Source organism: Clytia hemisphaerica, unplaced genomic scaffold (genome assembly GCF_902728285.1).
Source record: "Clytia hemisphaerica strain Z4C2 unplaced genomic scaffold, Clytia hemisphaerica genome assembly, whole genome shotgun sequence".
Classification (NCBI taxonomy): Eukaryota; Metazoa; Cnidaria; class Hydrozoa; order Leptothecata; family Clytiidae; genus Clytia; species Clytia hemisphaerica.
In genome coordinates this window covers 509,365-537,113 of record NW_027103556.1, presented here as the reverse complement: position 1 = coordinate 537,113, position 27,749 = coordinate 509,365, and the positions used below count along the sequence as shown (strand labels likewise).

At 33.8% G+C, this 27,749-nt stretch overlaps 2 protein-coding genes across 2 annotated transcripts in view; one reads left to right on the top strand and one right to left on the bottom strand.

Annotated features, from left to right (window-relative positions):
* The first annotated feature begins 1,037 nt into the window (after positions 1-1,037).
* The window catches only part of LOC136800518 (stalled ribosome sensor GCN1-like), a 43,014-nt gene continuing 16,302 nt past the window's right edge, over positions 1,038-27,749 (top strand). Inside the window, exons 1-34 of the mRNA XM_067057178.1 lie at positions 1,038-1,143; positions 1,359-1,422; positions 1,735-1,796; positions 2,077-2,152; positions 2,506-2,713; positions 2,832-2,888; positions 3,186-3,269; positions 3,410-3,478; positions 3,689-3,794; positions 4,074-4,148; positions 4,458-4,586; positions 4,906-4,956; positions 5,199-5,300; positions 5,418-5,515; positions 5,740-5,815; positions 6,742-6,788; positions 6,968-7,073; positions 7,440-7,532; positions 7,708-7,783; positions 8,311-8,476; positions 8,800-8,935; positions 9,238-9,362; positions 9,627-9,805; positions 12,264-12,357; positions 12,878-12,994; positions 13,699-13,897; positions 14,298-14,635; positions 15,149-15,510; positions 16,640-16,829; positions 18,323-18,559; positions 25,423-25,563; positions 25,982-26,035; positions 26,752-26,841; positions 27,320-27,476. Of these exons, the coding sequence (XP_066913279.1) occupies positions 3,186-3,269; positions 3,410-3,478; positions 3,689-3,794; positions 4,074-4,148; positions 4,458-4,586; positions 4,906-4,956; positions 5,199-5,300; positions 5,418-5,515; positions 5,740-5,815; positions 6,742-6,788; positions 6,968-7,073; positions 7,440-7,532; positions 7,708-7,783; positions 8,311-8,476; positions 8,800-8,935; positions 9,238-9,362; positions 9,627-9,805; positions 12,264-12,357; positions 12,878-12,994; positions 13,699-13,897; positions 14,298-14,635; positions 15,149-15,510; positions 16,640-16,829; positions 18,323-18,559; positions 25,423-25,563; positions 25,982-26,035; positions 26,752-26,841; positions 27,320-27,476 (3,697 nt within the window). The 5' untranslated portion in view covers positions 1,038-1,143; positions 1,359-1,422; positions 1,735-1,796; ... (1 more) ...; positions 2,506-2,713; positions 2,832-2,888. The remainder of the gene's footprint in view (positions 1,144-1,358; positions 1,423-1,734; positions 1,797-2,076; positions 2,153-2,505; positions 2,714-2,831; positions 2,889-3,185; positions 3,270-3,409; positions 3,479-3,688; positions 3,795-4,073; positions 4,149-4,457; positions 4,587-4,905; positions 4,957-5,198; positions 5,301-5,417; positions 5,516-5,739; positions 5,816-6,741; positions 6,789-6,967; positions 7,074-7,439; positions 7,533-7,707; positions 7,784-8,310; positions 8,477-8,799; positions 8,936-9,237; positions 9,363-9,626; positions 9,806-12,263; positions 12,358-12,877; positions 12,995-13,698; positions 13,898-14,297; positions 14,636-15,148; positions 15,511-16,639; positions 16,830-18,322; positions 18,560-25,422; positions 25,564-25,981; positions 26,036-26,751; positions 26,842-27,319; positions 27,477-27,749) is intronic.
* Positions 20,261-24,235, bottom strand: LOC136800519 (TNF receptor-associated factor 3-like). The gene is made up of 6 exons (XM_067057179.1): positions 23,942-24,235; positions 23,026-23,062; positions 22,423-22,527; positions 21,768-21,842; positions 21,433-21,507; positions 20,261-21,215 (listed from the first exon to the last, which is right to left on the bottom strand). Exons 1-6 carry the CDS (start codon positions 24,163-24,165, stop codon positions 20,340-20,342), a joined length of 1,392 nt encoding a protein of 463 aa, XP_066913280.1. The 5' UTR covers positions 24,166-24,235; the 3' UTR covers positions 20,261-20,339.

Sequence of the window (27,749 nt, the reverse complement as noted above, 5' to 3'; positions counted from 1 at the left end):
TTCTGTTCAATTGAGATTCCCTGGTGATCCTGGATTATTAAGATCAATACCATTGCTTAATGAAAATAGCATATCAGTCTCAAATCTGCCTCTCAGGGACCTCACAAGCTTTTGGCTGATGTTATTTTAAACCAAGCCACACTTGTCATGCCCATATTGTCTTTGCCACTTTTGAGAGATTCCACATTGGGATCCATATGGGGAGTAGAACGATTGTGGTTTCCCAAACTTTTTGCCTTATTAGTAAAGTTTTTCAAAATTTTAGACACTTTCCTGAAGTCACAAGCACATCAAAAATTTTAGTTAGGGCAAGTCAAAAAGTAACTGGGGACAAAGCAACAGAGAGACAGACCTAGAATTGGACAAAGAAACTAGAGAACTAGATTAGAAAGAAAAACAAACTAAATGCTGATCAAGTTACTGCCATTTATAAACAATGTCTCAATGTTTTCATCAAAGACAGAAGAGAAAGGCTGACCAATCCTAATAGAAAAGCATAAAATAATGTCTCCAAAGCTACATTCTTCAATGTGATGTTTCAGTCAAATATCTATTTTGGCTTTATCATGGTTGATAGCTTTATTAGTCTACACAATAGACAGCTCCAGGCTTTTAGGCCTTACTCTTGGTCTATAGGCACTGCTATAGGCGGCCACTAGTGACCCCCACCAGGAATTCGTTTATTAATAGGATTAAACATAATAGAAGTTTATCAATAGAGATTTAAAATAAAAGAATGTTTTTAATACACAGCTGACTGGCTCAGCTTTCGAAACTCTATATTGTTTCATCAAAACCTCAGTGCGCATGCGATGTATCCGGAGAAATTCAATATTCAAAACAAGAGCAGTGCGCATATCCCGAAGAGTAGGAGTTTTACGCTCAAAACGAAGGAAGATATGACGTAGCCTATAGCTTTATTAAATTTTTACAATTTTCCACACCTGATATCACTGTTAACACAGTTTCTTCCTTTTTTTCCAATTGAAAACAAATTAATTTTGAAGGATGGAAGAAAATAAGAAAGTCAGCAATGAAGAACTTGCAAAAACTTTCAAATTTTGTTTGTTGAATATACCAAGTCATCCCTCAATACAAGGAAAGATGTGATCAATCAACTGTCACACTTGGTAGAAAATGGAGGTACAACCTTATTTTACAAAAACAGTAAAAAATTCTCTATTCAGGGCAAGTGAAATGGCATTTTTTCAGGGTTTTTAAAGATGAAAGAGACTTTAAAAAGACAAATCCAATAATTTTATTCTCTGGCCAGTTAATTAATTAAGGCAAGAGAAGAGATCAGTAGATTTGTTTACCCAAAAATTACTTCCTGCTAAAATATTCTTGTCTTCTTTTAGGCATTAGTGATGCACACCTTAAAGGAATCGCAAAGATTTTGGTACTGACTCTTCACCGTTACAGGTAATTTTGACGATTATTAAAGTTTTGTTTACATTTGGGTAATTTTGAAATGAAAATGGAAGAGTTAAAAAAGGGAAAAGCTTAAGATAAAAAAGAGACATTCATAATAGTCTTTGATTTGAATAAAAAAATTTTCTTTATAAAATGACAAAACAATTTTTTGGGTCGGCAGGTTTCAAGGTAGGGTCAGTCTGACAGCAAACCAACATTTTCAAATTCTAGCCTAATATTCGTTTGATACTTTTATAAACTTTTCAAACTTTATTTTCAAAAATAATTTTTATCAAGTATCTATAATTTCAATATTTTTAGAGACAAAAAGTCCAGACTTCTGGTTGTTAATTTTTTACAGAAAACTTTGATCAAACTCCATGGTTAGTTTATGTTTATATTCATTTGATCATATTCAGAATTTAAATATTAACACATCTTCTGCTGACACATTTTCAGCAATAGACATAATTGTTAGATGTTTTGCTTCTAACCTCCAAATAAAGACAATATTATACGCTTCAATAGACTTTAGCATTTCTTGGCCCAGAGCGGGATTTTTAAAAGTTCTCTTTTCAATTTTTTCTGCAAAATTATTTTGCTGATGATTATTTATTGTAAGTTTTTTGAACAGAGTTTTGTATCTGCAACTTCTTTCTCTAGGTTCAACGGCTGCTTTGGCTCTTCTAAATGAAACAAACTCAGTACTGGATAAGTTGCAAGGAGGAGAATACGGAAGGTATGATAGAAAATTTCCAGCAAAACAGCTCTGAATTTCATAGGCTTATTACTTCAGCTTAATACAGATGAGCTATTCTTTCAATCTTAATTTCTTTATTTTGAAGTATGAAAAGCAACAAAAAGACGAAACTGAAAAAGTGAAATTTATGTATTTTCGTTAAACCCACAGGTCTATAAAAGGATATATTTTAAATTTGAAAATTGCCTCAAATGGGCGCCCCACTGCACCTTTTTTTTGAGGAAATAAGATAACATAATAATAACATTAAAATTTGGTAAAATGTCACCATGTATTGTTTCTAATTCCCAAGGCAATATTTTGATCTCAAAACTTTTTTTTTATTTTTGTAGTCATGCCAATGCATCCCTGGCTTTGTTTGTATTATGGTGGTGTAGAATCATAGCTGAAGCTATCAAAGATATTTCTTCACAAACAGACTTGTTCAAACAAATTGTAAAATGTGAAGTTTTGGCGTACAGTTTAGTTGCCAAATACAAACCAAAAAGTGGAAGGGAGACTTATATCAGGAAGGCTCATCTTTTCCTTGTTACACCAAAGGTTTGATTTGCTTTGCTGTTTTTTTGCAACTTTCTTTCATCAATTTATTTGTTTACTATGGGAAATACCTTTTTCTCTTTTGACTGTTGTTTTCATTGTTTTTCTTTGTTTTTTTTTCAACACAAATCATCTTGAGAAATATCTGGAAACTTTGATCAAAGAAGAGTCGTTGCATGTGAGTTGGTCTGGTTTTAATCTTATGTTGTTCATTTTTAAAAAAACTGTCTCAATTCTGTACTGGGTAGATGCTTTGAAATATACTTTAAAAGTGGGTAAACTTTCATGTGGATCTTTTTTGCAAATTGAGTGAGAATCTAAAATGTTCACTTTGATTAAAGTTGGCCATTCAGCCAAAATTTCGAGTTTTTTGCAAGGCTTATTTTTATAAAATTGGCCAAAATTTGCAAAGATTAAGGTAGGTGTTTCACATTTGAGAAAGTTTTGGAAGAAAAACAAAACATTTTCATTATAGATGAACGGATTGTGTATTGTGGGATTCATTTACAGAAACTTGTTGGCAAACAATAATGTTGATGTTGTGGAGAAAGCAAAAAAGGTATAAAGGCATTCTTGCTACATACAATTTACGTTACTTTTTACTCACTTATTTACTTACTGCTATGTTATTCTTTAAAGCAAACAGACAATGATAAAATTTTGAAAAAATGACTGTTATGTAATAATTGTATCTTTCAGAAAATTGTTATTGACATTTTCATCAAAATTGCAATACAAACTAAAGTCAAAGCCTTGCCACATTCATTAGTAAGTATTACAATCCCCTTTAGAAAGAAAATAGTCAAGATATACAATTTAAACTTGAAGCATTGTATCATCTCTATCCAGATTCACAATCGTTAAAACAATTTTATTGCTTTTAAAAACTTTGTTAATTAACTGTGAGGCTAAAATTTGACAGTTGATTTTCAACTTAAGCTTTTCTGTTTATCTTAATTAATCTTTCATAAATTTTAGAGCGCCTTCAAACCATTTTTGAAGTCACTTGCCCATGAAGAATTCACAGAGATATTGCCCATTATTCAGAAGTCTCTTTTGAGAAATCCCGAAACTATTCTTGAAGGTGAATCATGATTTCTTTACATTCTTAGTACTACAACATTTCTGTTACAAAACTTGTCGGCGACACTGCTTTTAAAACCTTTTTTCTTTTCACAGACCTTGAAACCCTCCCTTTTCCCTTAATTCCAGGAGGAAATTAAAAAATAAAAGGAATTAATTCATCAGTACGCTGAGCTCAGTACTATGCATGTTTATGATTGGGTTTGATTCTCTGATTTGATTTTCTTATCAAGGGTAAATTAATTCCTAAACTAGCAAGTTTAATTTTTTTTCCTTTAAGCCGTTGGATACACCTTTCAAGGGCTTTCAATCGACCCATCAAAATACATGGAAGAAATTTCAAAATTTTTGCCTGGTAAGTTGACCCTAATCAGCTCAGCTTTGATCTCACAGTAGATTGTGTAGCTATAAGCTAAGGGGCCAGAATGATAAAGTGCTGTATGACTTATTTTGAAAATCAAACACAAAGTTTGAACCTCCTTCATTAAACACCATCTTTAAAAACATTGGATTTGATTCTTCCCTGAAATGCCATTGTTGGGGGGGGGGTTAAACACTGGGTATTTGAAAGACTTGTCTACCAATAGTCTGTCAATATCAAGTATTTCATCATTATGTTCAAAATGGATTTTGTTAATAAGGGATAAACTCCTCCATGTTTCAGCTCATCTTGCATCCAAGAGTGAAAATCTCAGATCAGCAACTATAACAGCACTAGGCAATTTATCCAACCAATGCAGTGATGTTTCTGCTATTGAAATGCTTGTCAATCAACTTTTCAAAGTGTTGAATGGTATGTTGGTTTGGTTTGGTTTGGTTTTTATAAGGTCCCTTTAAACTTACAGGACAGGGAATTGTCTTTATCTTTTCTTGAATTTTTCTTTTAAAGCTTAGATAAGAACGCCTAAATAACTATTTAATTTCAGTTACAGAACATGTGCCCTGCCTTCTGATTTTAAATGTAAATAGATATAGGTGTTTCATCTACTACAAAATAGGTCCTCGAACTCCAATTTTAAACTAGTTTTAACCTTTTAGATATTATGGAGATAGTCCTTGTATTTACTGAATTTTATTATTATGTTCCAAATAAAGTTATTTATTGTTTTCAGGTTCTGAGGGTAAGCTTGCTATGCCAGAACAACGTGGAGATGTTCTTAAAGGTAACTACATTTTAATTGGTCCAAATTTATGGCACCTTCTTTTTACACTTTCCAAATAAGCCCTCTACAGCTAGCCTTAAATTTTCTGTAATCGTATTGTGACTCATAGATGTATGGTCAGATGTCTTCATAATATTGTATAGTTAATCCAGATCCTCTATGGGCGATGGCTTTGATAGATTTATGTTATGGAGCATAAGTGAGCACGACATAATGGAGTAATATTTTGAAAATCATTTTAGCGATTGAGCAAGTTTCAAATACTGCTGTCAGTGGTAAAGCACAACTAGAAGAATTAGCTACAAATGCTGTAAAAGAACTTTTACCATATCTCCTACAAGAAGGTGAGCAAATTTGATAAAATGCAGCCTAGAAATTGTCTTTGTTGATACTTTGTGAATATGAACCAAGCAATTTTTACTAGCATTTAAACCTGTTACCACCTTTGCTTGGTTTTTTAGGAAATGAAGGAGCGTTACTTCAAGGGCTGTCAACACTCAAAACGTGGTCGACATACTTTACCACAAACTTACCAAAAGATTTTTTCTCGCAGATCCAGGTTTGTTTGTTTGGCTTGTAAAACTTCGTTAGAACAGATGAGATTTTTGAAGTGATAAAATAATCTCTGTGCGAAAAAGACATTACTGATGTTGTTTTTAACATAATTTCATGCAAAAAATTCATTTTAGATTATCTTTTTATTTAAATATGCATTAAAATAAACATTATGAAGAAATTTAGTTATAATTAATATGTAAGGTTACTTTCTGCTTTTCTTTTTAGAAAGCCATTTCAGCAAAAGGATGCAGCACTGTCGTTAGAACTCATTACATTATTGCTTGCAATGAGGCTTTGAAAGGTATCTTTTCAAAAGGAAGAGATTTTGGCGGGAATTTTATTTGGTGGACAGGCAAAAATGTTTTTCGGAGGGAATTAATATGACAGGAATAATAGCAGTTGAAGGAATTTCTTGCTGAAAAATCTTTATTAAAAAGCAACAAGCACTGCTTTAAGTCCTGAAAAAGCATGAATTTTAAAAATACCTTAATGCCCTTAATTTTCGCGCGCCTTTTATTTTCGAAACCCTTTAATTTTTGCGCCTTTAATTTTCGCGCAGCTCGTAAAATAGATTATTCGCGCATCCTTTAATTTTTGCGCATCTTGCAATTTCTGGGATATTTTTTGAGGGTTTTTGACGATTTAAAGTGAGTTTTACTCACTTTGAGTGTTTATTCAAGCTAAATTTACATCTCAGAGGCATATTTTATCATGAATCTAGGTCCCATTTTATTAAAAGATCCCTAAGATGAGATTTCTACACGTTCAGAACGATCACTAATTTGCGCACCTTTTATTTTCACATGGCCTAGCGCGCGAAATTAGGTCTTTTTCACGCACCCTTTAATTTCCGCGCAGTGGTAGTGCGCAAAAATTAAGGGCGCGCAAAAATTAAGGGCATTAAGGTACATGAAAGAAATTAATTTTGGCAGAAATTTATTTTAGAGGAGGGGAAAAAAATAAAGTTTTGAGGGAACTTAATTATCGAGGCTTGTAATATCATGAAATCTATGTTTGGCTATGTTACAAGATATTTTTACAATATTTTGTTAATTATGGGTATCAAAAGTTAATCAAATAGTGGAGAAAACATCCTCCTCCTTGCCTGATGATGGTAGTAGAATTTCTCAAAACGTAGCCAAACATAAATCTTGTGATCTGAGCCACGATCAATTTTTAATATTATATTAAATCTAATTGAATTTCTTTTTTATCGCTTTTATTCAGGAAACACGCTGATCCAAGGGACAGAATTCTTGCAAACCCTGACACAGGTATGACACTTGCACTACACTGTCTTGTACCGTAAACCATTTCAAACTATCATGAGATAGTTGAGAGACTAGACTACAAATTTAAGAAATGGAGCCTTTCAAAAGCACAGATTCAATAGAAGAAAACACTAACTTTTGCAGCTAACTAACCTAAAAAATTTATGCTGTTATAATTTCAGTTGATTGATAAATGCAAAGCACAAGCCCATCAAACACCAACTGTTTTTGAAGCCTTAGTGGAATCTGTAATGGTTGCTCGCATTGCTACCTTGGATGATGTATCAGGTCGGTGTGCGTTCATAAAAATATTAAGGTTACCAGTATAATCTAGCATGTTAGACCTGGTTAGACGAATAATTCAAACATAGTAGAAATCAAGTAAAAAAATAAATAAAAAAAAAACAAATTGAAAAAACTAATTTTATCCTGTAATATACATAAGACCTATATTACTGTATTTAATATATAAAATTGAATTTCCATCTGAAATGAAAATATCGACCTTGACCTTGTGTTATGTAATTCTAGTTTAACCGTATCTTTTAAAAGTATGAAAATATCTACGGACGTTTTCATGAATGAGACTTTACCTCTAAACTTTAGGTACAGTTGCCCCTATCTTATTCTTGTTGTAAATTTGTATATTTTTAGAAAGCAAAGTTGAAGCTTTTTGGAATCATGTTTTGGATGGCAAGAAGAGATTCCTTATTCCAGAAAAAATATTGGCTAACCCATCAAAAGAGTGTACGGGTTTTTTAAGCTATCATGAGATTTTTTTGAATAAACATCTGAAAAAATATTATAAACCTTCAACGGCTCGCAATTTACCCTATAAAGTTGTAAAATAAATAGATCGAGAGTTATCCTCTACTTTTTTTTTCTTACAGTTTCATTTATTTTTTTAACTATTTTGATTTAGATCTTTTCCAACTTGCAAGCTTTGTCAATTTGCTCTTCACCAGTTTCTATGAGAAAGCTTTGGCTGCTGGTACTGAGTAAGTGAATGTTAAACAATATTCTCATTGTATTGAGCCATTCCATTAAATTTCCATATAGGGTGGGGGGATCTGGACGAACCTTTCAAGTCAAAAAATATGGATACCTGGAAAATGGCAAACTTTCCCAAAAAAAACTTTAAAAAATTATGATGAACTAAAATCAGTCTTTTGACCTTGGAAAAATGAAAAATGAAAAAAACACTGGAAATGTTTGTCCACCCACTGAATGGATAAAAATAGGACGGCCAATTTTGAAAAGCTGTTTCAAGCAGGCACTTAAACTGAATTACAAATTCTGTACTACTGGAAGTTAATATAATAAAGAAAATCCAAAGAAGAATAGGTAGCAAAGCAAATATTTAAAAGGTAACTGGCAAATTAGGATACGCAAAATATTAGACATAATGAAACGTCTATGACGTTACAACGTAGATTATAGACTCGACCTTGAGAAAAGGAATTGTTGAAAGTAACTAATGAGATAACAAATACATATAATTTTTATTTTAAAACTTTTTTTTCAGACCTTGGTACGAAGCTTTGGTTGTTATCTTACTGCATGGTGATGTCAACAGCCAAAAGATAGTAAAGAACCTGATCAAGAAGCTTATGGAAAGTGAAGATGTGGACAACCTTCAACTCATGACATCCATTGTTGATGAACTTGATAAAGCTGTCCGAAAGATTAAAGTATGAAACGCAATAGATATCTAGATATGCTATATTTCATTCAATGTGCTTTTCTTATAAGCGGTACTCATTGTGTCTATCATCATTCGCATTACAAACTTTAGTTAAAGTAGGAAGTCCATCATTTTTTGATAGGTAATCGCCCATTTCTCACGCTAGCATTTGTACATGATAAAATAGTGGCCAAAATTTTGCCTATGAATGCTCCTGTAACTTTGCCAACGTCTCCCTCCTTAAGAATTTTGCCTTTCGGTCTGTTAGAGTTGACCCCCTCCTGCACGAGTTAGCCACAATGTATCTCACTATTTATTCTCTACAAACAGCCCTCAAAAGACGATGAAAAACCGTTCCCATTGAAAACGTTTGGTAGCTGTTACACCTTCTTAGCGTCATGTGCTGGTGAAAATAGAGAAGAATTATTATCTCTTTGTTTGTTCAAAGTTCACCATCCACTTCTGGGTAAGCAATTGTGAAACTTTCCAAATTTCGTTACTACAAAGTCCTGTGAAAGGGATATTCTTTATGTCGGGTTTTTAGGAGGCATACCCTATCTAGCTGGATCATACTCCTTTCCCACCAAATGTTAATCATTATTAGGAAGCAGGCCCAACCAACTATTAATTTTTTAGTGTTTACTGGCAAAGAGTATGTAGTCTCAAAAGAAATCATCTAGAATTGTTTTTTTCATTTCCTGACCTTTTTTGATTTATATGTTGCCATAATTATGTTCATTTGTATGTTTTGTATTTCATCGTTTATAGCTGCTGAAGATCCAAGCTTGTTCACGAAAATGATCCGTATTATGCAACTGGATGCTGGTCAATTTGTTGTCAATAACAAAGATCAAATCATCAATTCACTTATGGAGATTGAAAGCTTTGAAGAGGTTTGTACTATTTTTTAAACTGACTGGTGTGGGCTAGGCTAGAAGAGGGATTCTCCTTAATTTTTCGGATTATAATCCAAACGATTATTAACGATAAATGATAACGATAAATCGTTTAAAAGTCTCTCGAAAAGGGTTATTACTGAGACATCGTAAATTCCATAGAATAGGAAAAATCCATAGGCCTATTGAGGAAAATTGTACATGTTTTTATTTCTTGAAATCAAAAAAGAAGAATGAGTTTGTCAAACCTTGTTTTTACAGATGCATGTTCACACTATCAAGAATTTGTTGAAGTTTTCACCAGAAAGTATGGTCACACCATGTATGACCATGATCAAAGAGAACTTCCAGAAACCAGCTCTAACGATGGTCACTCAACAAGAGTATAATATTATGTTGACACCTGATGGCGAAGCTTACGACCAAAGTGTTTACGAAAGGTAGGAGCATTAATGTTTTGAGCTCAAGTAGATTATCAAATTAGTTCATTGTCTGAACAATACACAAGCTTCTTTTCATGACCATGCCTAAATGTTGTGCTAGAGTCAGGGGGGGTCAAGCAGTTAGTACAAGACATCATGCCTACTAAGTGATTCTTTGGAGGAAAGAGGCCACACCACCACCCTTTGACAGTTAGTATGAAATATACTAAGTGATTTCAAAGGAAATTCACTAAGGACCACCCCTTAAAACCTGTCAAACGAGAGTGTGATATTTACTTTATGTCAAACCATGTTCCCAAAATTGTTTTGAAACAGTTATTGATTTGGTATGATGAATTAAAATGAATCAAAAATTTTATTTTAACACAACGCTGTACAGCGATATATGTACAAGAGTTTCAAATAACGAAGTACTTCTCAATTGATACAATAATGAAACACCGTAAACCAAAAACATAAACATAATATGTAGCGTTCAATCAAGGCAGAAAAAAATACTTTTTCATGATTTATAAAGAACAAGATTACGAACTTTTACAATTTCAAAATCGATCTAAGTCAAGAAAATAGTAGCTTCAATGTTCTACAGGGAGGCCCGGAAAACCCGAGTTACAAAAACTCGAGTTACAAAAACCCGAGTTACAAAAACCCGAGTTACGACGAATGTGACGTCATACGTCTAAAATTATGACGTCATAAGGGAACTTCTTAACTCGAAAAAGTTTTATACTGTTGTTTTGTAACTCGAAATATTTTTTTAAAATTTTGTTTTAGAGTTACGTAACTCGAAAATAAATTTTAAATTTCATTTTTCGAGTTACGTAACTCTAAAACGAAATTTAAAAAAAATATTTCGAGTTATGTTGAAGCGCAACCAAGTTGGCCAAAAATTCTAAAAAGCGCTCTTTTTCTTTTTGTTTAAGAATGGGGTTTTTGATCTATAAAACTAAAAGAAGAGAGGAAGGGAATAAAAATGAAAGGGGACAGTAAACAATCTTCTATTTTGATGGGAATTTCTGAAGGTTTTGTTGGGTGAAGTAGACTTAAAATCTAAAAGATTCGATTACTCGAAATACATTTTGTATTCCACAATCTAAATTTGTTAAATTCAAATTCATTGTCCTTTCGCTAAAAACTAAAAACTTCGGTAGAACTTGTATTCTTTAGGTTTTTCACACATTTTTAAAAGAAAACCATAACGAGAACAAAGGTTTCGAGGGCTGAAATTATAACAATAAGTTAAGAACATTTCTTGACATTCTAAGGCCTTATGGACTCAAAAACACCTAATTTCTTAGAAAATTACAGAAAATACTCACCTAACGCTAATAGTGAAATAGGAACATTTTAAGAAAATTTTAAGGCTCAACTAAAAAAGCTAAAGACCCGAAGGCCTCGAATTTTTAGATGTTCTTATAAAAAAACACAACACATATTTCGTTGAAAAGATTCTCGATTGCACAATGTACAAAATAATATAATGAATTGTAATCGTTAAAATAATTGCTTAAAATATTCTTCTGATTGTTCAAAATCATGTTTATGACGTCTGTTCTTTTATTTTATTATAATTGTTTTATAAATTAGATCTTTTGACGCTGTTTCTATCATTTCCGCTTTAAAATAAGTTTCTATTCTAATCGGATCTATTGATTCTTCTCGAAAGAAAGGGTGTATATTTATTAATAATATGAATTCTAGAATTTTTGGCCGACTTGGTTTCACCTGAAGATAACTCGAAAGTTCAAATAATGTACTACAATTTCAACTAACGTAACTCGAAAAATGAAATTTAAAATTTATTTTCGAGTTACGTAACTCTAAAACAAAATTTAAAAAAAATATTTCGAGTTACAAAACAACAGTAAAAAACTTTTTCGAGTTAAGAAGTTCCCTTATGACGTCATAATTTGAGACTTATGACTTATCACATTCGTCGTAACTCGGGTTTTTGTAACTCGGGTTTTTGTAACTCGAGTTTTTGTAACTCGGGTTTTCCGGGCCTCTTCTACAGGGGAAAATCAACTGACTTTTTTCTTTTATTTATCATTTTATAGTTAGGGAATTCCCCTGATATAGTGTTTAACTAAAGGGTAATACCAAACAAACTCCAAAGGGGAAGACTTAAATGTCTTAGGTTCTTTGATTTCTCTTATGGAGGGGGATTTCCCTGATTGCTTTTAGTATTTATTTTTAATATTTTTCTAGAAAAGGTAAAAAAGTAGCACTTAGTATTCATTTGTACTAACTGTTTTCCTAGATTTTTTACTTGACACCACCCTAGCAGTCACTTAGTACCATCAAGTACCAACTGATTTTTGAAAATTTTGTAGGTATACCACCACGGTACTAACTGGCATGATGTCTTGTACTAACTGCTTGACCCCCCCCCCTGCTAGAGTAACTGACTAGTCTCCCTGATTGATTTCATATTTTTACATTCTTTGAATTCTAGCGCAAAAGCAAATGCTTCATCAGCGTCCAATCAGAAGAAAGAATCGAAAGCTTATTCCTTCAAAGAACAAAAAATTGAAATGGAACTCAGAGAGGTGAGCGAATTGGTACCATACCTTGCATGAATATTTTTATTCTTGGAAGGGTTTTATCTTTTCCTCTTATAGAGCTCGATGATTTAATAGAGCAGTATTATGCAAAGACCTTCCAAGGATTGTAACACCCTTAAAAAGCACCAGGTTTATTATTAGAGCAGTATTATAACAAAAGTGGATTTAATTCTTATTTCAAACTCAAAGTTTCATGGCGCATTTTCACGCCATTAGACTCTGAGTTTGAAAGAAGGATTTACCCAACTCCCGTTAAACATATTTTTATTAAGATCTACAAGCATCATCTCAGCTCATTATGACAGATGAAACACAGCTTGATAGATTTCGGTTTTAGCTTCCTTCACTCTCTTAGCCTCTAACTTTGATCATTGTTAAAGCCCCAGACAGCAGAATCTAACTATTCTAATAATTATATACAAGTTTGTGAGCAAGCTCTTAAAGGAAGGAATTTTTTATGGTAATGCAATAAGTAGATGAAATTACCGCGTTATTCTCGTTCCAGGAGTTGAAGAAGAAGAAACCTCAACCAGAGAAAAAGATTGAATTGAATAAAAAACAAAAAGAACAATTACAAGCCATCTTAACTGAAGAAAAGAACATTCGGGATAATCTCAAATCTGTAAGCCTCCTTTTACATTAAAGCATAGCGTCAGCCTGGGTTTAGGTCCCAGGCAAAAATTAGGTCCCCCCTGAGTTTTAAGTCCCCCCAAAGATTTGTGAATTTTTTGTTAGCTCCCAGGACTTTTGACTCTAGACACTTTAAAAAAATAGATCCAGTAAAAAAGTTTTTTCCAATTTAATTTGCATTCAGTTCTAAGTTTAAGATAAAATATTTAGCACACTTTTTATAAAAATATTGGGCCGCAGGCAAAATTTTTTCAGATTCATGAGCTTCAATTTGGGTAATTGAAGCCAACTATTAAGCTGAATTATTTTAGCCCCCATGTTAAGTGATGAGATTTTAGCTCCCCCCAATTACATAGGTCCCCCCAAAAAAGTGGTGTACTTCCAGCCCCCTCCTTTTTTGGGAAAGATTTAGGGTGTAACCCCCCCCCCAACTAGCAGGGGGTGCTGACGCTATGTAAGTTTTTTATCCTAACGTTCTTAAAGTGTTGAGAACATTCAGATTATTTCGAATCCTCAACTCGAAAATAATGAAAAAATTGTTCTCCCCAAAGAGACAGAATACTTAAGCTTTTGTGATCCCTGATTGACACACAAATCCCCCTAAAATATAAATCACCAACTTTTTAAAAGGTTTTAAATCGAGGGTCTCCTTTATAAGAAAGCCTAATCAATTCTAACATGATTTTGTTTATTCAGTTGGAAAAAGCATTCGTGAAGCATGCAATCCTCCTGGATTGTTGTTTGAACGTCGAATCAAAACACTTGAAATATCATTACCTTCGAATCATGAGTCTTTGCTTGACTCTCTCAAAATCTTACCTGACTGCACAGCACGCTGTTCGATGTTACATCAAGATCTCACAATGTGTCTTCGGTGGAGAATTCAAGTACTTAGGTAAGGAGATTGACAACAGTTTCTACGTATTTCTTTTTAAACGCAAATCTTAATGTGATGTCTTTGCAAATCTTCATTTTGTGTCTGATTTGAGATCATTGTTGTGTATGCTTATTTTCTCGAGGTAAAAAAAATGGACACATGAGTTCTCATTATCAGTTCTCTATTAGGACAATAGATTCTGTCAAAACTCTATTTTTTTAAGTAGTTTTAAGTTATGGAGTAAGGTTTTTAGGGCATTGTTAATTGAAGGGACGAGAAAATTTGTTCGAGTTAAGGAGACATCGAGTTATAGAGGTTCGAGTTAAAGAGACTCCAATGTATATTGCAACAGATTTTGTCCCATGAAAACTTTGGATATATCAGATCCCCTTTTGAAAACTTTCATCGTCTATTTTAGGTGAATTGATTGCAAACGTTATCCTACGCCATCGTCAAGCCGCCTGTCAACTCCCCCGAGCCTGGCAAGAAGAGAAACTTAAAGACCAAACCATTCGGGCGTTATCCGCCCTCCACACTTTCGTTTTCGAGAGAAATGAATACCTCCTTATGGCGTACACATGGAAAGAACCTTTCAGCGCACCGGCGTTTGCTTTTATGTTCCCTTTGTTGAGGTTGATTTCTAAAGATCGTGGTAGTTTGGTGGGAGAAAACGAAGCCTTGAGAATGAAAGTATTTCAACTGGTCATGGCACACAGTAAATTGAGAGCTCAATTTGATCAAGAAACCTCCGATGAGGTAATATCTAACAATGTTTTTCGATTCGTTTGGGACTATTTTTTGTAGTGCCACGAAAGCTGGATAGTTTGGTAGTAATACCGGGTGACCCATACGTGTTTTTTACACTTTCCGAAAAGTGAATTTTGACTTTAAAAGCTCATAAGTAGAGAACAAATTGGTCAAATTTAAAAAGAGATAGCTCAAATTTTAAGTTAGGATATCTACTTTCTAAATATCTAAACTCCAAGCACTTCTGGACATTTTGTTCGGCCTCAAGACGTCGAGAAACGTCTGAACTTTTTCGTGGGTCACCCGGTACTAGCCAATTTAATTCTACACCCTACTAATTTGTCTAAAGACCTATTTAAACATTGTTATTACACTAAGTTAGGATGCTGGGGGTGTCCTTTATCCCGACCATCCATCATTCTCATTCATTGTTTGGAGATATGAGAATGCAATTTTACACTACAGTTTGACTCGAGAAATGTTCATTGTAAGTAATATTTGAATTGATTTATTTACTTTTAGAACGGGCCATCGTTCCTTCCACGAACTGAGATGCTTCAACTGCTGTCCGAAGCCATCATTTCATGCGACGGACACGGTAAAGACCATAAACTGCAACAATACGCTAACAAAGTGTTCGATGAAGTCTGTAAATCCGCCAGCGGTGAACCTGGCTGCGCAACCGCTGAACCGTCAGAAATCGAACATCTTCTTTCCAATATCTTATCTGGATGTTCCGTCTTGAGGAATGCGTCCTTGAAAGGTTTACTTGAGATCAAAAGAGTGTTACAGAATTCTGAAGAAAATATCATGCATACGCTCTCTCGAAGAACAATGATCGCTCGTTATGACCAAGTTGAAGAAAACGCCAAGCTAGGAGAAAGGTAAGCATTTCAATAGATACAAAATCAATTAATCACAAAGGTCTTAATTTTGAATGAAATTTTCACTGATGATTTTTTGTGCAGTTTTGTGCCACTTTCGCCTATTGTGGAATGAGGTCGATTCTGAGACCACGTATCGCCGAAATTTTTCCTAGTGAATGAAAATCGAAGATTTATATCCATATATGACAGGCAAAACCCGCTACAGTATATGGCCCCCAAAACGGTAGTTTTCCCTTAATGAGCCATGTTGGTACTTTAAAACCTGGAAAAGCTTAAAATTCAATCCTAACACATTTTTCTTGAGTCCGAAAAAAGAAAGATACCAAAATTTCATTTTTAACATGACTGATTTTCTTCTTCCTTGTATTTTCAAAAATTAGTTTCTTTTGGACTAAAACCGTCAAAAAAGTCAAACAAGATTGAAAATTAACCCCTAAAAACTGAGTATCTCTGTAAAGTATAAACATATACCAACTTACCAATAAGTAATTCAAAGTATTTCAGAAAATTCCAAATATTTCACGATGAAACTAACATTAGAGAGTAGTATTAACGGCTAGTATTTTGCACGGGATTTTGCACTCAGCCTGGCCTGAAATATTTATTGTTTTGGTATGATTTTTTTTTGCAAAATTATCAAAAGACTAATTATTTTATCGTATCATTAATTCGAGACATGATTAAGTAAAGGGTTTTTAACAATTTCAATTTAATTGAATCGACGTTTTGGGGGCCACTAACCTCCGTTTTCACAACCATTTGTATGAAGATAAAGAGAACAGTAAATTTTGACCTTTTTAAGTCGTAAAGCATTGGCTTCATACCTATTGATAGTAATTTGATGTCGGTGCTATGCTTTTTGATTAAGATATTTTAAGAAAAAACTAAACCTCCGTTTTGGGGGGCATTAGAAAAATGCGACATCGTACAAAAACCTTTATTCTAAGAAAATTATCTTTTGGGAAAGAAATTGTTGAAGCTTAATTCACAAGAAAATTTTTTAATTTTCCCTACTTTTTGAAACTAGAAAGATTTCAATTTGGATAGACGTTTTGGGAGCACATACTGTAAACACGGCCGATAAACACCCTGCATTGCATTCTCTTTAACTTTTTATTTACATTAGCCTATGGGAAGACGTTGGCTTGTCAGTGTCCGAGACCATGGTTAACGAGCTAACCCAAGATATCAGTCACATTTTGAACGATATTCGCTTGTCTGCTAGTTTAGCACTTGCTACTGCTCTCAGTGAAAAGACAGATTTATCGGCACACATTGTCACAACGTTGTTGGAAATCTATGAACATAAAGTCAAGGTGAGGTTTGCTTTTTGGACCTACCCCGGTGGGGTGGAGGTCCTATAAATTAACCCATGTTCGTTAGTTAGTTCGTTCGTTAGTTACAAGCTTTTCTCGAGATTGGCTCATTAGTTTTTTCTGATTTTTGGCACAAAGGTGCATGACCGTAAACCCCTGAATGTGACGGAGCCCGATTTTCGAAAAAAAAAATTTTCCGGCCGGTAGAACCGGAAATGTCCCGAAAAAAGCGGTTTTTTGAGATTTTCTCGAGATTTTATCATTAGTTTTTGCGATTTTTTGCACATAGATGCACATTAGTACTGCCGAAAAGGTGTCGAAAACCGTTTGCCGAAAATTTTTTTCCGGTCTGTAGAACCGGAAATGTGCCGGAAATCGTCGTTTTTTCACATTTCCGTCACATTTTTTCAACTTATTTAATTGTTTCTTTACAGAAAAATGTTCTTTATGATGATGCCCAAAACTTAGCATTGTTTGATTTCCAAAAAAATCATCCTTTGAATCCGGAACTCCTTAAAAATCGCCGGAACAGCCGAAAACCGGCGTAAATTAAAACGGTTTTCCTTCATTTTTTCAACTTATACTCGACAGATTTTCATGATTTTTTTGCACAATGATGTAAAATGGCAATGCCCAAAATGTGACAGAGCCCAATTTTCGAAAAAAAATTTTTTCCGGCCGGTAGAACCGGAAATGTCCCAAAAAAAGCGGTTTTTTGAGATTTTCTCGAGATTTTATCATTAGTTTTTGCGATTTTTTGCACATAGATGCACATTAGTACTGCCGAAAAGGTGTCGAAAACCGTTTGCCGAAAATTTTTTTCCGGTCTGTAGAACCGGAAATGTGCCGGAAATCGTCGTTTTTTCACATTTCCGTCACATTTTTTCAACTTATTTAATTGTTTCTTTACAGAAAAATGTTCTTTATGATGATGCCCAAAACTTAGCATTGTTTGATTTCCAAAAAAATCATCCTTTGAATCCGGAACTCCTTAAAAATTATTTCTTATTCAAAAGTATTTTTCAATTGTGTTGATAGTTTCTCCCAATAGATATGCTTTCATTTTTCTTAATTTTTTTGTATTTTGACCAGTTATGTCATATGTGGTTCATTGTTTCAATGTTCTTTGATTAGTTTTGATAACCAGGTAGGTCCATAAAAGTATCACTTGTTTTGTTTAAAAAGTCCAAATTTGACGTGGCAAGCCCTCTTAACAATTTAACTACAAGGAGTCGTATATTTTTCTGTGTATTATTACTTCACATAGCTACATATTTGTCGCAAAATCTATGATAAAGTCAAGGTGAGGTTTGCGTTTTAAAGTAGTTGGCGGAGTGAAAGTCCAACTCTGGATTAGCAAGTCATCCAGGATACTAACTTAATGGAAATAAAACTGTGGTCAATAGTTTTCTGTTTATTATCAGAAAGCTTGAAGATTTCGACCTTCCTGGCTTGAACCTGCATTCCAAGGTTTTCTATTTCATTGTTTTCAGATTCCACCTCCAGTCGTAGACAATCTGGGTCGCGTAGTTTCTGCTCCTTTCGTTGACAACTGGGAAGCGAGACATGGTGTCGCATTAGCGTTGGAGAAAATCGCACAATACGTTCCATTGCATCAACTGGACACAATTTTCCATTTCTTTGTTCCGTCCGCTTTCGGTGATCGATCGGAACATGTCCGAAAACAAATGCTGGACGCTGCTTTACAATTCGTCAATTATTTCGGACAGGTATGATACTTATTCAATCGAGTCTCTTTATCTTGGACCTCTATAACTGTACTGTTTCCTTAACTTGAACAAGTTTCCTGGTCCCTTCAGTTCGCAATGCCTTATAAACCTTACCCCATATCTCGAAATTTCCATAATCCGAACAAATTTGTGCTCCCCTTTACGTGTTCGAGTTGTGGAGACTCAATTGTAGTTTCGGTTCAAATCTTTTATAAAACTATTCATTGGAACCAAAAAACATCAATTTATAACTTCATAAGAACAGAAAGAGACTGTTCTATTGATCTTGAAAAACTTAATTTTGTAGAAAATCCTTGTTAAGATGCGATTCGAAATGCAATACAAGGCTAAAATAATAAAGTAATTTCATCATAAGGATACATTTTTCGGGCCGACTGAGAGTTTCATTACATTTTTTCTTTGAAAGTTTCTTCTCTTAAAATCTTCAAGTCTAAATGGGCAGCGGTTTTCATACTCTGACAAAATGATCGATACAAGGTCCTAATCGTAACATATAATTTTAAAATCTATCGATAGTTTTATGTGTAGCGATCCCTAGAATTTTGAGTGTACTGTGCTTATTATAGCAATTTGATTTTTATGCAGTTTAAGATTTCAGATACAGGTCAGGTTGTCAGGAAAGAATTCGGTCAGTATTTTGATTGCTTAAAGGCGTGGTTACATTACATTAATTTATTTCAAAATTTCTGAACTTTTTTAATCAAGTCTTTATGATTAAAAAATTTACAAGTGTAACAGTCCTCTTTTAAAGAAAATAAAGACCAATAAATTCTTGAAAAGGAAATCATTTCTTACGATTCTTTATTTTTTTGATAAAGAGTTTAAAGTTTTTTCTTTACTTCTCTCGAGATCAAAGGCACCGACATGATAGTTCTTTACATTTTTTCGATGAATGGATTTTCTAGCGTTTGGAATTTTTAAACCGTAGTATGGCTAATGAGATAGGGGTGAAAGATAGGATAAGAGAAAGATTTTGCATGATGGATGGATATCAGCCACGAGTTTCTGTGTTCATCCTGAGAATTCTTCTTTTCTTCTTGGTCACGTAGATGAAGAAGTTCAGCAAATATGTTGTTGTAAGCACTTTTTTCGTTCCTCAACTTTAACCACTTGCGTACCTAGCAAGACCTTTTAAGCTCGACTTTTCTTTTTCGAATATTTCCTCTCAAATTTCCGTTACAAAAGAATTAGCACAATACGTGCTGCAGCCTTCCTCCTTTCACTCATGTCGTTTGTTGAGTGAGAAAATGAGTTGAGAAAAAACGATTGAAGATTTGATACAACATACAAAAATTTCGAAAAGACTTTAAAGAAAATAGTTAATTTCTTTAATGTATTTTTTATTAAAAAATTTAATGTAGTGTAAACACGGCTTAAGAAATCTTTAGAAGTAATGACTTTTGGGAATTCTCTATATCACGTCAAAGGACAAATGATGTTTCAGTGAAAAGAATAAAAGATTTTTTTCTTATTATTAGAAAATGCAAAATGAAAAACTTTACAATATGATTACAAAATACTTCGAAAAAAAATTAATAATTTGAACTTCTTCGTTGTTGTGTTTTCCAACTGTCAAAAGTTTTTTCATATTCTGAACGTTTGAAAAATGCTGTTCTTGTTAATCGTTTAAAGTCTATTTATTATTTTGATAGTCTTCAATGACACAGTAGCTTATTCACGTTCGAACGCTGTATCAACTACATTAATTTGCATTACCCCAGTTTGGTGATTGAATTGTTCTTGTTCTGATCAATCGTTCTTAATAAAAGGTCATATTGTATTTGATCGCAACTTTGTCGATATCAGTAACATCTTTTACTAATTCATGTGAGAAACCTTTTGACAGTCCCAAATTTTCACCTACAACACCAGTTAGGCGTCCGAAATGATCTTTCCATTTCCCTCCATCATCCGTTCTCTTATATGAGAACTTATCAACTTCTTTATCGTTGATGAGAAGAATAAGCGAGTAGGATTTCCACGGTATCGGCCATTTCAATAGATCATCGTACGGTCCTTTTAAGTTTTTAAAGTAAACTGATATATGAGTGTTTTTACCTGTACTATTACCATTCAGGCAAACTTTCAAATTACCTTTATATCCATTCACTGTGAAGAAATTTAGTGAATAAATGAGATCGTTGGTATTCTTCGCTTTATCAAACTTCGTTTTGAAATTCTCAATCAAAAAAGTGTATGGACATCGCGGTACTGTCAAAATTCTAAATGTCAGTTCGTTTTTGTTTGCTAAAATCCCATTTAGGGTTTTGAAATGTTCCTCAGTCTTGTCATTCATTTTTATTGCATCGAGGTCGCTTTTTATTTTTCCCAATTCCTCTTTCAAATCCTTGATTTCCTGATCTTTTTCTATCAATTTTGCATCGAAATCCTTTTCAATTTTCTGTAATTTCTGACCAGACTGCGCTTTTACGTTCTGAATTTCCTGATTTTTCTCCTTCAATTTCCTGTCAAACTTGTTTTCCATTTCTTGCAATTTCTGATCAGATTGGACCTTGGCATTCTGAAATTTCTCATCGAAATCGTTCTTCACTTTTCCAATTTCATGTTTCATTTCCAGAGACAAATGTTGATATTTTGACTGTGCGATGTGCTTGTCCAATGAAATTTTCGTACCCTAAAAGAAGTTTTGGAGAAGGTTTTTTATTCGCAGAGGAAAAGGATGAAATGGCCATGCAATGTATTAAAATACAACAGGAAGATTTTTTATTGAAAACTGGGAATTCCACGGGCATCAATTTCGCTTTATTTATCATTTTAAAGAAACTGTGAAGAAACAAACACTCTTTAAGCCCGACAATGAAAATAGACATTTTTTGGATACATGAACTAACCTTAAAGGTACATCCATAGTCTTTGAACGCGCAACGTAAAATCATTCGACATTCTACGTCCAAATGTTTTGGCATCTGAAGTAAACATCAAATCAATTATTTATAAATAGATTATAGAAATATAATTACCGAGTCCGAAACATGTCAGGAAAAATCAAAATATAACAGCCGCATTCTTTTTCACCGTTCAAAGTGAAAAATGAATTATTTCTGTTAATATCAGATGTGAGATATAAAACATGCGGAATAAGTCAATAAACATGTTTTTTGAAGCCTAAGAAATCACAATAGATACTCTGTTGGATAATATTACAGAAAATTAGATAAAAACTTACATTTTTCTGCAAAACATTTTCACCACATTTCAATTCGCAAGGTACTTTCTGGTATTCACAATTCTTCAAATGGTTCTATATGAAAAAAGATTTTATCACGAAAAAATCAACTTCTCTATCGGCCGGTTAAAAGCTGAAATAACTTTTATGGTTCTAGAAAATGAAAAGGAAAGGAAATGGAAAGGGCAGTTGATGAAGGCATGTACACATTTTTTATAAGAAACTATATAAGAACATGAGGCCAAAATATTAAAAACAAATTAAGAACGTTTTCTTAAATCTAAAAAAACACCCGATTACTTAGGAAAATTGATAAAAATACTTTCAAAATGCTGAGAATAAGAAAGGTTAGGTTTTTAGGTTTAAAACTCAAAAAGTCAAGAACATCCTAAGGCTTCAAAACTTTTGGATGTTCTTATAAAAACGTATACCTGGAATTCAACTGCTAAACTTAATAAGTACTTGGAAACATTCACAGCTCTTTTATACACTACAATAGTTTTCAGTGTAACACTCACGGCACAAAAAATTCGATTTTTTAGAATTTTCAATTTGACAAAATTTATGGGGTTTAGATAATGTTGTGGCATTTTTGTGGCATTTTTGTGGCGACTTTTTTGAAAGTTTGAAAGGCAAAAAATCCAGGATTCCTCACCTCTAATTCTCTGATCTCATTTTGCCAAACGCAGCCTTCTTCGTGATTTTGACAACGAATTTGTAAATTCAAAATCTCTCTTTTCTTACCAATATCTGGAAAAACCTGAAAAAGACATACAATAAGGTATAGTCGAAGTCTGGAGTCGAATCTTTTATGTATGGTAAACGTACATTAGTATCGGTGTCCGCTTGTTTTCATACAAGATTGGAAGTAAACATTTACCGCCAGAATTCACAAAACGTTAAACGTGAAAATAAAGAAAGTGTCAGGTTCAAGGCATCACTTTTGCTTGCCCAAGATATATTCAAGGTTGAATATATAAAGGTTGAATATTTCTTGCCTTGGCAAATATACACCAAGTAGCTTTCATTATATTTTTTGAAAAATTAAATTGATATATGCACCAGTGTGGCAACTTTTCCGTCTGTAGACGGATATCCGTCCAGTTGAGACAAATACATCATTTCCGTCTTGCCAGTAAGAGGGTTTTTGGTTCAAATGACCATCTAATCCTAAAGTTTCCGTCCATATTCACAAAACCTACTTGCAACACTGATACACTAAGTAGCTTTTATAGAAAAATTTATATGTTAACCCTACCTGAATGGTCTGCCAATCCATTGGACATTTTTCTGGACTGAAAAAGATGAAAGAAAAATTGAGACAGTAGCTTCTCAATCACTAAATATGTATTTTTCGGTTCCAGCTGCGTTCTATTATTTTATCAACCTTATTGAGGGAAAGTAACGAAATTTTGATAGAGTGATGAAATTCATTCTCGTCGAAAAAAATTAAACGATTTTTTTTATCCCCGACCGAAACTTTTACCCGAAATTTTATACAAATTTTATTTTAGTCGAAAATTCAATCCATACTTTTTAATTATGATATGCACCAATGGAGAGTCTTCTAAGAACTTTTAAACTTTTCCACCCATTACGTCACTTAAACAGTAGAAAAAGTGACGTATTGGGTGGAACAAAAACACACCCCTGTGTCACAGTCCCGCTGGGACACCAGCCCCACGGAAAATTTTGGCCGAAATTTCGTCCCAGGTGGACAAAATACCTTACAATTTAAGCTGCACTGTGTAATTGACTTTGATTTCATCCCCATTCGAAATTCAATGCAAAAAATTGCACTCCAAAACCATCCTCATTGGATATTTTTAGCTAGAATTTCTTTTGGGATTTGGATATAATTTTTACAAGTTACACCGGGGCTGCGAGACAGGGGTGTAAAAAGACAACAGTTGCATAATTTTGTGAAGTCATTGCAGTGGTGCATATCATGAATCAACTAAAATGAGTGCTTTAAGCCAAGGAACTTAATGAATTATAAACTTAAGTTCCTTGTTCAAATGTCGAATTACGAGACTTATTTTCGGGCTAGTATAGGACAATGAATGAAGTCGGGTTGAATTGACTGTTTTGTAAATTTGGTTGAAGTAAAGTAACGAATTTGAAATATTGGTCTGGAAAAAGTGGTTTTCCCTGGTAGAAAAATAATGACTAACTTGGTTTGATGAAATTGTCCGATGCATTTTGTACAAAAACGATGTCCGCAATCCACTGCTTGTACAGGGTCTCTCAAAATCAAATGACAAATTGCACATGTGATGTCATCTTTATTTATCCCTCCTGCAAACTCCTTTTGACCGGAATTAAGGGCTGATGTTTTTTTGTCTTCTCCAACAAAAGTGACGTCATAACCAAATTGGATGGGGTTGTAAGCAGCCATTCTTTAAATATTACATTTTCTTGTAACAAGATTTTCTGCTATCACTTTAATCAACTGACTTTACGAATCAAACTTTAAAGATCTGTTCACTCTGGTCGTCTTGTTTTTACTGCATTTTGTTAAAGCTTTCAAAAAATGCATTTTTTTAATGATTTTAGATAAAGAAATAAATAAAAGAATCTTTGACCCACTGCTGTTCTCTTCCATACTCGACTTATCGATTTGATAATCTAAAGTCTCTTTATACCTATTTTGCAAATTCAAATAGACACTATTTAATGACAAAGATTAATTTTATTCCTGCACTATAATAAGAGCCTTATTATTCTCCTTTGAGAAAACCTTTATAATTTTAACTTTATAATTAGACGATCCTATCGTCTACACATTATCACTGAAAAAGGAAAGAATTCAGGAAACGGGATAAATTTGAAAACGAGTTTAATTCGGAGCGGAGTAAACAGTGGCGGAGGTCTTTACAGTGTACCAAAACTCTACCGCCACTTTTTTCCCGTAAACCGCCCTGACGCCCTAACTCTTTCCCGCGTTTACTGACCTTTAAACGGACGATAGAGCATCGTCTACTTTATAATCAAATCCCTCCATTTTTTATTCAAATAGCTTTTATTGGGATTACTCGTCCCCAAACTTCGTTCCCGAACTTCAGCATTGAGATGTCTTAGTATTGCTGGGCACTAGTTTGTCAATGCAAGCATGTGATCTGGTAAAAAGAGAAAAAGGCTCTTTCATAACATTAGAAGTTTAATCAACTTTAATTAAGCAATTACTTTTAAAATGAAAACCAACTAATGCATGTCAGAATTATTATACTAATATATTTATATATCAAAAGGCTGCTCTGATTTCCTAACATCGCTCAGTGCGCCTACATTTCTAAGGGTTCAAAATAAGTTCATCAATGATGGATTTAATTTTTTCGCTCGAAATATACCTTCAAAACGGGCCTGGTAACATTTTGTAAACATCTAACATCTACAGTTTACTCTCCCAAATTCGAACTCTGACGGGAAATCTTATTTGTTCGAATTACAAAGAGATTCGAATTGTAAAATGTATTTTGAGAGAGTTTTTCCTTGATAAGGACTGGAAATCAGTTCGAATTATATTATATTCATAGAAAGATTCGAATAAAAGAAGTTTGAATAACAAAAATTACTGTAATTGTATTTTTGTCTCGATCATCCGCCCATTATGAATTTCATTCCAATTCAACCGCATTTTCCTTTGTTATTGCAGGATAACATGACGTCATTATTGGACATTTTCGACGAGTTTTTGGATCGAGCACCTGATTCATCAGCACACGATGTCATCCGTCAATCGGTGATCATTCTCACTGGTTCGCTCGCTAAACATCTCTCCAAGACTGACCCTAAGGTATAATTTCAAAGGTTGATTCAATTTTTCAACATTATGTTGTAAGTTTCTAGCAGTAATAAAAAGCACTTCTTCGTTTCTCATCTTTTTATTTTCAAAAATTTTAGAAGTTATTTTTCTCAAAAATTATAGTTTTCTTTTTTAACGGTATATAATATGTTAGAAGTGAAGCATTGCTTGAAAATGGTAAACAAAAACCTTAAAGCGAATGGGTTTCAGTCGTCCTACAGATTCGGACAAATCTTTGTTCCGCACTTTGATTAATTATCAGCAATTGTGAAATATGGTTAGACTAAGACACGCAAAGGTTGATGATCACAAAAGAAATAGACATCATGGTCTTATAGATTTTGGTTAAATCGCATCTTTCAAACATGTTGAAAACGCACAAGGCTAGAGTTTTCAATTCTCTTTATAGATCAAGCCGATTTTTGCCAAACTGATGGGCGCACTTTCAACGCCCTCACAACAAGTAAGTCAAATTCTAATATCGTCTTGTAAAAATAATCGAAGAGTTAAGACTTGGAAGAAAGGGAGGTATCTATTAGTTATTGATTGTAATTGAAGCCTAATCAACTGTTTTACTCGCCGTAAAGCTTTTTCATATGTACGTAAAGTTTAACTAAAGACCTTACGGAAAATCTTTCGTAAGGCTGTCTTTTGGGAATTTCCCCGACATTATGTATTCAAACAGTTTGTAAACGTTTTTTTGAACGTAAGCAAACTCTACATAAGACCTTAAAACACTACGTAAGCTTAGGGAAATTTCCCACCCTGCAAGGTCTTAAGTATAATTTTACAAACCCGGCTTTGGTCCATTTTGAATCCTATTACCGATCTTAAAGTAAGTTAATTAAGGGCTAAATCATACTTCAAATCACAGTTGACTCACTCTAGTTCGACATTCCTCTTTTTGATACGCTCCATTACTAGATAATATTGAAAGCCACCGTCGACAAGAAGAGAAACTTTCTCATAAACATCGTTCTACTACCCGATCCCTTAGTCGATAATGTTAAAAGTTACCGTCAACAAGAAGCTCTCATAAACGACATTGTACTATTCGATACCCTCCCTTTTCGATGAAAATCCAATCCCCTTGAAAATCGAATTAGAGTGCGTCAACTGTATGTCATATAACGAAACAATGCTTTTTCCACCACTGCTTTTTTCACCACTGCTTTTCAGGTTCAACAAGCCGTCGCTAACTGTTTACCGCCTCTCTGTGGTGCCGTCAAGAATGAAGCTGCCGAACTCATCAAAAATCTACTCGCTAAGGTGTTTTATTTTGCTGTCTTAGTATCTCTTAGCAACAACTTTAACTGTCACAGTCATTTGACAAATTTAAATGATTTGATTCCGGATTTGAGTTCGTCTAATCATTTCGAGTCGACCTGCCTAAAGAAATCTCATTACCAAAATCCAAGATTAACGGTAACTGCAACCGCAACCGTAATTTCACCACTATGTGTAATTATAATCTTCCTCACTTGTTGTCTCTGCGTCTTGCTTTTTTGAAAAAATGAACTTTATCATGCACCCCAACTCTGTCTAACTTTTTTGAATTCTAATTTTCACTCAAAGCTTAACAGTTGATAATGGAAAGCTCTGTACATTTTAACTACAGTTGACCAACGGAACTTGTATGTTATTTGATTTAAATTACAATGAGAAAATCATCAAAATATCATTATTTCAGTAAGTTTGACACCTCAATAAGTTTGAATCATGTTTCTAACGGTTTATTCATTTTTAGCTTTTAGATTCAGAGTCATACGGCGAAAGGCGTGGTGCTGCTTACGGATTGGCTGGTGTGGTCAAAGGTTTTGGTATTTTATCGTTGAAGCAACACAATGTGATCAGTAGTTTGGATACAGCCATTCAAGATAAAAAAGTGTGGAAACATCGGGAAGGTATTGTTAGATTTGACAAACGGGTTCAGTACTAGGCTTAGAAGCCTCGAGCGAAATATTTTTATCTTGAGTATATAGGACTGCGAATCAGATAAGGAAATTTCCGGCTGCTGAGATCCAGTAACGTCTAAGCGGGATAATTTTGAATCCTGGGCTGTCACTGTTTCCTTAGTATCTCCTTGTTGTTTTTCTTGATTATCAAACACTGAACATATTTTACAAACACAAGTCAAACTAAAAAGATCGGTTGTATTCTGAAGCACGAGTCCTTAC